The 10,910-nt window shown below is 39.2% G+C and overlaps 1 protein-coding gene across 2 annotated transcripts in view; it reads left to right on the top strand.

The window, feature by feature from the left end:
- Positions 1 to 10,910, top strand: part of angpt2b (angiopoietin 2b) — a 247,463-nt gene that overhangs the window by 132,143 nt on the left and 104,410 nt on the right. For both annotated transcript variants that reach the window (XM_043717869.1, XM_043717870.1), the window contains one exon: positions 5,787 to 5,908. In XM_043717869.1, the coding sequence (XP_043573804.1) occupies positions 5,787 to 5,908 (122 nt within the window). The remainder of the gene's footprint in view (positions 1 to 5,786; positions 5,909 to 10,910) is intronic.

Below are 10,910 nucleotides of genomic sequence, written 5' to 3'. Positions count from 1 at the left end.
CATACCTCCCCCTCTTTTACCCCCACCTCTCCCCCTCTTAAAACATTTAAATCCTGGAACCTGCAACAGCCAGTCCTGTCCCTGTTCTAGCCATGTCTCCGTAATAGCCACAACATTGAAGTCCCAGGTACCAACCCACGCTGCAAGTTCACCTACCTTATTTCGTATACTTCTTGCATTGAAGTATACACACTTCAAGCCACTTTCCTGTTTACAGGCACCCTCCTTTGAAATTGATGCCATGTTCCTAACCTCCCTATACTCCAGGCCCTGCACCCTGAAGCTACAATCTTGGTTCCCATGCCCCTGCAGAGTTAGTTTAAACCCCCGCCAAGAGCACTAGCAAACCTCCCCCCAAGGATACTGGTGCCCCTCAGGTTCAGGTGTAGACCATCCTGTTTATAGAGGTCCCACCGTCCCCAGGAAGAACCCCAGTTATCCAAAAACCGGAATCCCTCCCTTCTGCACCATCCCTGTAGCCACGCATTTCAGTGTTCTCTTTCCCTATTCCTCGACTCTCGATCATGTGGCACGGGTAACAAACCAGAGACAACAACTGTGTTCGTTCTAACTCTGAGCTTCCAACCTAGCTCCCTGAAAGTCTGTCTAACATCCTCGGCACTCCTCCTACCTATGTCGTTGGTGCCAATATGGACCACGACTTCGGGCTGCTCCCCCTCCCCCTCCAGGACCCGGAAAACACGATCTTTGTATCATCTGCAAACTTAGCCAGAATGTCCTCAGTTCCTTCATCTAGATAGCTATTGTATAAAGTGAAAAGTTATGATCCCAACACTGAACCTTGTGGAATACTGCTTGTCAGCAGCTGCCATCCTGAGAATGGCCCTTTTATCCTCACTCTCTGCTTTCTGCCTGTCACCTAAGCTTCGATCCATGCTAGCACCTTGCCTCTAACACCATGGGCCCTTATCTTACTCAGTAGCTTCCTGTACAGCACCTTGTCAAAGGCTTTCTTAAAGTCCATGTAGATAACATCCATTGGCTTTCCTTGGTCTATTCTGCTCATTACTTCCTCAAAGAATTATTGAAGAGTTGTCAGGCATGACCTCCCTTTGATGAAACCTTGCTGACTCTGCCATATTTTACCATACACTTCTAGGTACAGAGGAACCTCGATTATCTGAAGGACACGAGCAGAGAGTATTTTGTTCGGTTAATCGAATGCCAGTTAATCGATGCCGGATAACATAATTAGCCACGCATTGGGACCTTGCGATCTTGTTCGGATAATCTGAGATTAAATTAATCGAATGGTGGATAATGAAGGTTCCTCTGTATTCAGAAGTCTTATTCTTCACAATGGATTCCAAGATCTTAGCTATAAACTGAGGTTAGAATAATCAGTCTATAATTTTCAGTCTTTTGTCTTGCTTCTTTTTAAAAGGGATGTCATGTTAGCAATTTTCAGTCCTCTAGGACCCTTCCTGATTCTAACAATTCCTGAAAGATTACCACTAATGCCTCCACCTTCTCTTCAGCTATCTCCCTTAGAATTCTGGGGTGTAGTCCATCTGGTCCAGGTTATTTATCCACCTTCAGACCATTCAGTTTTTTTGAACCATCTCCTTGATGATGGCCACCATACTCAGCTCTGCCCATTCACTGTCATGAATTTTTGGGATATTAGTCATGTCTTCCACCGTGAAGGCTAATAAGTAATTATTCAGTTCCATAGCCATTTCCTTGTTCCCTACTTCTGTTTCTCCAGCATCATTTCCCAGTGGCCAAATGTCCACTTTTGCCCCTCTTTTGCCCTTTATATATCTACAGAAACTTTTAGACTTCCTTTATACTACTGGCTCGCTTATCCACAGATTTAATCTTCTCCCTCCTTTTACTTGTTGTCCTCTGTTGGTCTTTGTAAGCTTCCTTATCCTCTGGTTTCCCATTGCCTATTGCCACATTATATGCTTTCTCTTTTGCTTTTATGCTATCCCTGTCTTCCCCAGTCAGCCAGGGTTACCTCATCCTCCCTGTACCATGCTTCTTATTCCTCAGGATGAATCTCTGCTGTGTCTCCTGAATCACTCCCAGAAACTCCTGCCATTGCTGTTCCACTGTCTTTCTTGCTAGACTCCTCTGCTGGGCAAGGAGCTCTACCCAGCTCCTCCCTCATGCCTCTGTAGTTGCCTTTATTCAGCTGTAATACCATTGCCTTGAATTCTATCTTCTCCCTCTCAAATTGCAGAGTAAATTCACTCATATTATGATCACTGTCTCCTCAGGGTTCTGTCACCTTCAACTTCCTTATCAAGTCTGCCTCATTGCATAACACTAAATCCAGTATTGCCTGCTCCCCAGTGGACTCCACCACAAGCTGCTCCAAAAAAGCCATCTCATTGACTTTCCACAAATTCCTTTTCTTACAATCCACTACCAACCTGATTTTCGAAGTCCACCTGCATATTGAAATCCCCCATGATCACTGTAACTTTTCCTTTCCAACACATCTTTTCTATCTCCTGGTGTATCTTGTGCCCTAGCTTCTGACTGCTGTTTGGAGGCCTGTACATAGCTCTAACTATGTTTTTTTCAACTTAGCGGTTCCTCAATTATACCTACACGGATTCTATACCATCTGAACGTACTTCATTTCTTACTATTGATTTAGTTTTATTTCTTGCTAGTAAGGCAACCTCACCCCCTTTGCCCACCTGCCTACCTTTTTGATAGGATGTATATCCGTGAATATTCAGTCCCCAATCCTGATCCTGTTGCAGCCACATCTCCGTGATGCCCACCATGTCATACCTTCCAATTTCAATCTGTGTCACAATCTCATTTCCCTCATTCCTTATATGACATGCATTCAGATATATCAATTTCAGTCCTGTATTAACTGCCCCTTACCTCATTGTCATTCTTTTGGTCCAATGTGCTTGAAGTTTGATTGCTCTCCCATTCTGTACACTCTGTCCTATTTGTGTCTGTGTTGCAGATTTTAATAACCTCTCCTGAGCTCTGCACTCTTATCTCCTCCTTTAATTCAGGTTTGCCAATTTCCCCTATAACTAAACCCTCCCCTCACCCTTATAGTTTGTCAGCCCTAATTATGTGATTTGTGAGGACTCTGGTCCCAGCAGGATTCAGATGAAGACTTTCCCATTGGCACAGGTCCCTTCTTCCCCAGTACTGGTGCCAATGTCCCATGAATTCAAACCTATTTCTCCCACATCAAACTTTGAGCCACCCATTTACCTGCTTAATCTTATTGATCCTGTACCAATTAACTTGTAGCACAGGTAGTCATCCAAAGATTATTGCCTTTTTGCTTCTGCTTTTTAATTTAGCTTCGAGGTGTTCATACTCTCTTCACAGAACCTCTGCTCTAGTTTTATCTATGTCAGTGGTAGCTACGTGGACCACGATCACTGAATGTTTACCCTCCCACTCCAAGTTCCTCTGCACCCCAGATGAAACACCCCGAACTTGAGCACCAAGCAGGCAACACAACCTTCATGACTTTCAATCCTGGTCAAAAAGAATAGTGTCAGTGCCTCTGATTATACTATCATCAATTACAATAACATTTCTCTCACACCACTTGAATGGCTCCCAGCACACAATGCTGAGATCAGTCAGCTCATCCTCCCTGCAGTCCCTATTCCAATCCACACAGGAAGCAAAACTCATGAACCTGTTGGATAAAGACAAATTCAAAACTAATTAAATGAAACAAGGATGGAAGGTCAGGTGATGGATTGTTTCTGCATGATGTGGGAGCTGGTGGACACCATCGTGGTTGCTGAGGCTCCTGCAACTCTATCTCCTGGATCCCTCTACCTCCTGGATCCATCTACCCCATGGATTCCTCTGACTCACAGCCACAACCCTTCTATCCCTGACCCTTGGCCGAATTCAAGTTAGTTAGTCTAAGGGGTGTGACTGTCTCCTGAAATATAGTCAAGATTAGGATGATGTTGAAAAAGCACAGCAGGTCAGACAGCATCCAAGGAGCAGGAAAATCAACATTTCAGGCAAAAGCCCTTCTTTCCTTCTTTCCAGCACCATTCTAATCTTGACTTTGATCTCCAGCTTCTGCAGTACCCACTTTCGCTTCCTGAAACACAGTGTCTGGGTAGCTTTCCCCCTCCCGGATGTGTCGCAATGTTTGAAGCTTAGACTCCAGCTTAATGACTCTGAGTCAGAGTTCATCTAGCAACCAACATTTCCTACAAATATGGTTACTCAGAACCACGATGGTGTCCACCAGCTCCCACATCATGCAGAAACAATCCATCACCTGACTCTCCATCCTTGTTTTATTTAATTAATTTTGAATATTTTTAAATTTTTAACTGTTTTTGTAACTATGCTTATGTAAGTTGTCGCCAATAAATAAGTCGTAACCAATAAATACTACTTCAAAATATGTCCAAATTTCCACTGGGCTCTGGAGAGGGTGCAAGTGAAAAGTCTCAGGTGAGTCGACATAGGCCACTCTCTCAATTGCTGGAAAACAGTGGATGCTATATCTGGTAACAAAAAAAATGCCAACAATAAAAATTCCTTCCCAAGCAAACTTAGGGTTTGTTGACTTTTGAAATCTAAAGAGGTTGAGGGAAGCTGCTGGAAGTTGGCTTGACAATCACTTGGGATCAGGAGGTGAGAGATGACGAGTGGGAATCCTGAGAATTACATGCCTTCACTAGCAATGACCCTGAATACCACGAGGGGACAATGAATCATTAATAAGAATATATTAAGGCAACCTGTCCCTTATGCCTAAAATGTTGACTGTTGAGAGATATTCAAAGACAATTCTCACCTGCTGATGGTATTGTGCTCACTTGACCACCATTCAGTCTGTTGCAGGGTTTTTGATTTGACTAATGGTGCAATGCACAATATTGATACTATCCATAATGCTGATAATATGACTTGTCCTTCATTCTGTGCAAGGCAGACCCATGCACAGAAATAAACAGATCGAAATGGATTTTGCATATTTTAGAGTTATAAACAATGTTCATAAATATGTAAATGAGGTCACTTAGACAATAAATGCAAAAAGCACTGGACCTGAAAATTTCCAGCCTTCAAAGAGATTTTTATGAAAAGAAGTGAAAGATGCAAATGTAGTAATTATTTTTTATCACTGTCTTTTTTCCTCTTCTGCAATGTGATCAGCAGTGCAAAATTAAACAAGAGTGTCTGATACAAACAGCTGTGAGCTGCCTTGAGGCACCATACGGGTGATTCCCCACTGGACTCTTGGGCAGTAATTAATATTTAAATCCTGTGTCAAATGTGCCATTTGTGAGCATCAGCAATGGTAGTCCCAAGAGATAATAAACATACAGCAACCTTGTCAGAATTCTTATTGTTATTGTTTATTTTGATAAATAAATGATTGCTCATATGTTAAGTTGCTGCCCTGTTGGGATGTGAACCTATTTCTGCAATTTTATCTATTCTGGTGTTGAAACAGCTTCCAGATGTTGTTTAATCTGAAAAACTGAAGAAAATGACACTTCTGGGCACTTGGTCCATCTTCTGGCCACTTCTCACTGACGTGGCCTTTTCACAAACCAACCATGAGGAATAAACTAGGGAGAGTAGAAAGTAATGTTCCTCCCTTGTTTTAGATTATATGTAATCTAAAAGGAACAGGCCCTCTGTCACTCCTTTCTCCTTAGTAAAACGAGTCTGATTAAATCCCTTTCTTTAAGATGCAATAAGTGGCATTAAAACTGTGAAGTCCTGTTGTTTTTGTTTTTAATTGGATCAAATAAACTGAGGACCTCTATTGTTCTATATCATAGAAATTCCACGGACTGCCAAAGATCAAGTTGCATTTAAAGACTGTGCTGAAGTGTACAAATCAGGATTTATGACAAGTGGAGTCTACACTCTAAATATCATCAACACAACAGAAACAGTGAAGGTAAGGTAAAACAAGTCTCAGCCTCTTAATAAGTTCTGTTTCTAAAATCATTTTGCTCTTTTGATTTTACAATATCTTTTAAAATCCTTGTTTCTACATCTTCAATTTAGGTAGCACAATTCATAGTCTCAAGCTATGACAAGATGCTTAAGAACTAGTGAATTACTGATGAGGTGTGATGTCAGGAAAACTGTGCTCAGTCTCCAAACCACAATGGAATAAGTAACTAGTTCACCTGGCTCCAGAGATTTTGATTATTGGATAAATATTGACCAGGAAAACCAGGAGACTTTTTTTCTGTTAGAATCATGACTATACTTCAGAAATATAGATTTCCCTGCAGAGCACTTTGTGATTCCTGAGGGGCTGAGAAGCATTACATAAATCCAATTTCTTTCTTACTTTAACCTCTCTACTGAAATTCAAAATAGTGACAACTTATCTTTTATGCTCGATATATAGAAGGTGTATATCCTTAACATCACATCTGAAAGATGATCATGTAGCATTCACAAGTCCAGCATTAAAGTTTTAGTCTGGATTATTCACTGAAACCTCTGGAGTAGAATATCTATTACTGAAGGAATGAGGGTATTTTTTCTGTGCCAATATTGACATGGACAGTGTGCCTTGATGATCTATTCAAAATTTTGTTGGAGTACTAGAGGACTGGATCATGAGCTTGTGTCCCTGCTTCCTCACAATAGATCTCATTTCATTCAAAGCATATTGTAGATATGTTGGAGAATGGGAGGTAAACTTAGAGAATGTTAAGATATTGTTCTAGAATGTCTGACACAAGGGTAGAAATAATAGATTTTTTTCAGTTATGTCATCTCAGTTCATCAATGCTAGATGTCCAGCAAGATTATGAAGAGAAACTAAGTACAAAAATAGAAATCATATTTAAAAAAAAACTTTGTATGTGTTCTGGGCTGCTATTAATTCTTTTATTTTTCCAGAGGCCAGTGCAGGACTAACAAAATCAATGAGCAGGAAAGGATACTGCAATAATGTAACCTTGGGGCATCTTTGAGAGCTTTGCAAATGCTGTTTTTGTTATCATTTATTAAAATTATGTGGAAGGTAGCTTCAATATTGCACCAGCCACTAATGACAATAATCAATGCATCCACCATAAATGATATTGTAATAGATTGTGCATTATTGTAATGCTGAACTTCAGAATGTTACAGGCTTAATTTTCTGAACAGATCAAGGCATTGCCTTATTGGGAATATTAAGAATTAGCCAAACTGTACAAATAAATTTTGTGTCATATCATTTATTTTTCACTTTTTGTTTTACTATAGTACACATCATTGTCGGAATTAAGAGATTTTGATTATCATTCACAACCAGTTTTCATAACTTTCAGTTATCAAAAATGTATTGAAGTAGTCCAGTATTTGTCATCGACCATTTTTTTAGATTAAAAATCTCCCCTCCCTAATGAGAAGTGTCCGTAATGGTTATTGTTAGTAACAAACAATCTAAGCAATGTAGTGTCAAAAGCACACAACTGCAAACTCTTATTACATTAAAGCATTGCATTCAGTTCTGATATGCATGGTACATCAAGTTACCACTCACAATGTTTGCACTGCTACAATTTTGGACAGTTTTCAATGTCCATTGTCAAATATTGGATTAGAACCAGGAGTAGTGATAATGGTAGGAGTAGTGGTTCATAAGGGGATATCCTTTAAAGGGTCATTGCAGACTCAATGGGCCAAATGGCATCTTTCCACACTGTAGGGTTCTATGATTTTATGATAAGTATCAGCAGTGACGATGTAATTCTAAAGTAAGAGGTTAAATAAGTGAGGACCTTTGCAGTTTGAAAGCCATGGGAAAAATGATGAGTGAGATGAATAGAAAGATCAATGTAGAAATTGTTAGATGAGTAATTCATTTACTTTACTCAGATCAAGGAACCTTACAGCCATTGATGCATATTTGCCCAAATCAGACCCCCTCTGGTGCCAAGTTAACAGATCATTGCATCACTAATATCACATTAGCCCTTATGATTGATACAAAATGTTATAAAGAGCAATTCACTTTATTTGAAAAAAAGACTCCTCATCAGAGTTTCATAATCCAATATAATTAGAAGTGAGTCCTCTCCCATTTTGCTTATTTATTTGACAATGATGTTTTATGTAGAGTATTTGTGAATTCAAGCTATTCTTTCTTTTTAAAAAGTGTAATGAGCTGCATGTTGTGGGTGTTCTATGCTGGAAGAAAATATTAATAGCTACTTTGGTGAAGGTGGATTACTAATTTTAACCAGTTAAAGCTTTTTCTATTAAAATCATTCAAAGATAGTGATAGCTCAGGTAGCCAATTAAAGGAGTGTTGAAATGCTTCTGAGAATCTAATTGTATGTTTCATTGGGAACAACTATATGAAGACTAGTTGTTTATGTCAGCATTGTTTTTATTATTGTGAATGGATGTTAGAAATCTCTTAGTCTTTCGGTAATCATTCCGTGTAATAATAGCAATTATATTCTTGAGCTTCTGAAAAAAGTTTTTAATTGGCTACTTGACCTATCAATGGAACATTTTGTAACTGGAGAAACTCAGTATCAAAATTGACGTAAGAGAAACTTTGAAGCCTGAATATACTTCGGGCTGAATGGAGTCTATTGATCTACAGACTACTGCGTGAAAATCTCCTAACCTCATTTGACACATTTCCATATCTGTTTATTTTGCACTCACCTTCATTGATTTGGGCAGATGGTAGGTTTTGGTGGTGTCAACTGATTAATAATCCAGAAGATCAGGCTATTACAAATGGTATAGTTAAATCAAATCCAATGTCTTCTGAATTTACTGCCTGACTTTGATTTAACTATACCATTTGTAATAAATCATCTGATTCACTAACACCCTTTAGGGAAGGAAATCTGCCATCCTTACATTGACTGGCCTGCAAACAGATTCACAGCAATACAGTTACCCTTGACTGGCCTCTGAAATGACTTTGTGTGTCAGCCAGTCCAAGAGTACTTTGCAATGGACACAAATGAAAACCTCACCAGTAATGCTAACATCCCACAAAATACACAAGAATGGCATAAAAGTTTTGTTCTCTGCATAGAGAAAGTTTTTTCATAGATTTTTTTTCCCCATTCTGAATGGGTACTGTAAGATGTATCAACCAGTTACAATTATATTGCAGTTTTAATTTATTAAAATATCCAAAAGATGTTCCATTGGAATTGTGAGAGATTCAGCGATCAGCCAATAACTTTTTACAGGATGTTGTGGCACTAAGAGAATTTATTAAGCAAGAAAACTTATTCTGAATGAAGGATGAAAGGTGGTTGATATCAAAGCTGGGTTAGTTCTTCCATCCCATTAACTGTAATGACCACAAATGGCTCTGTGTGATTTCTGAACTTCTTTTTCTCCTTCTGTCATCTTCAAACATTGTGTACTGAACTTCTTTTCATTGTCTTCATTTATTGCCTGCAGCTGGGGCTTCCAATGTCTTCTGAATTTACTGCCTGACTTTGATTTAACTATACCATTTGTAATCAATCCTGGACCTGTGAACAGGACATCCTCAAAACAGTTCATCACTTACAGTTCCTTATATAACCACTTATACTCACTTAATCCTTGTACCAAATTCCATTGATCTATACATTTACAAACATACCTTCTTTGCCAACTGGTTAACAAAGCTCTGGGAATCTGTTTACTTCCCAATTGCTATGAGTATTTTCAATTCATGTTGCAGCTGACTTCATTTGACTCAAATCATAAAATCAAATATTTGAAGCATACATTTAGAATTAGCTTTTCATCAATCAGGGACTCATACAAATACAAACAGAAAAGAGTCCATAACTTGTACAACAAAATAGATAACAAGTTATAAAATGCTCACATTTCCCTCAAAATTATTAAAAATGAAGTTTGAAATCAGCCACAGAAGGAGATATTTGGTGAAAATCAGCTTGGTCAAAGGTATAGATTTTAGGAAATGTTTTGAAAGAGAAGGAAAAGGGGATCAAGAAAGAATCCCAGAGTTACGGGCATGAGGAACTGAGGGAATAGAGGAAGCAATAGGGATAGGGAGACGGCAAGGCTATGAAGGAATTTGAAGACAAGGATAAGAAATTTAAAATCATGGGACTGCCAAACTATGAACTAGCATAGGTCAGCAAGCATAGAGTTGTGTGAGGTAGTACGTCTGTGAAGCAGAGTTCTGGGCCAGTTCAAATTTACTGAAGCAAAGGGAAAATTAAGATGAGGTCAGCTTCCATTACTCCCCATTACACAGGGTAGTGTTGGCAGACTGGTTTTTCATCTGGAGGTGGTCTGAAGCATGCAGAGACTGAAGAAAGTGTACCACCAAACAATGGATATCTTATAAAAAAATCTCTATAAACTGACTATACAGAACAAAATTGGGAAAGGGGGTGTGGAAGATTACAAGATGAGAGGAAAGTGTTGCTGAGAAGCAATTGAACCAAAATTGTTTCTGATTTTGTACTGAGGAGCTATGTAATTGAATCAATCTTCTTTTTAAGGCTTCAACCATAAACCTAATGCTTTGAGGATCAGTTCGAAGTGCTACATGATTTTTAAGCCATTTATTAGTTCAGCATTGAGTTTAATATCTGTAAGCTAACACCACTGCACACCCAATTCTAAAATTAGATTTGCCGAGTTACTCTGAAATCAGGAGCTTTAACCATGGAAACACCTACAGAGCAGAGTCATCAGCCTCACAATGCACAAGATACTGGTGTAACTATGAATGGTCTTCGACCAAAAAGATAAAAGTTGGTTGCCTGGCAACAAAGCAGGGGCTTTTTTTTCCAGCTGTGTTTGCACAGCAGTGCTTCTGAGCTAGTGTCAGCTTCAAACCATTGTTGGGGTGGTTTTCACACTGGTGTGAATTCAGACTCTGCAGTCGGTCATATGCTACTGTCACAGGCTCATGCTGAACGTCCATTATTTTCCGATTTCTGCACCAA

The sequence above is a fragment of the Chiloscyllium plagiosum genome, chromosome 27 (assembly GCF_004010195.1).
Source record: "Chiloscyllium plagiosum isolate BGI_BamShark_2017 chromosome 27, ASM401019v2, whole genome shotgun sequence".
In the NCBI taxonomy this organism is placed as follows: domain Eukaryota; kingdom Metazoa; phylum Chordata; class Chondrichthyes; order Orectolobiformes; family Hemiscylliidae; genus Chiloscyllium; species Chiloscyllium plagiosum.
Note: the sequence above shows the minus strand (reverse complement) of the source record. Positions and strands in the feature narration are given on the sequence as shown.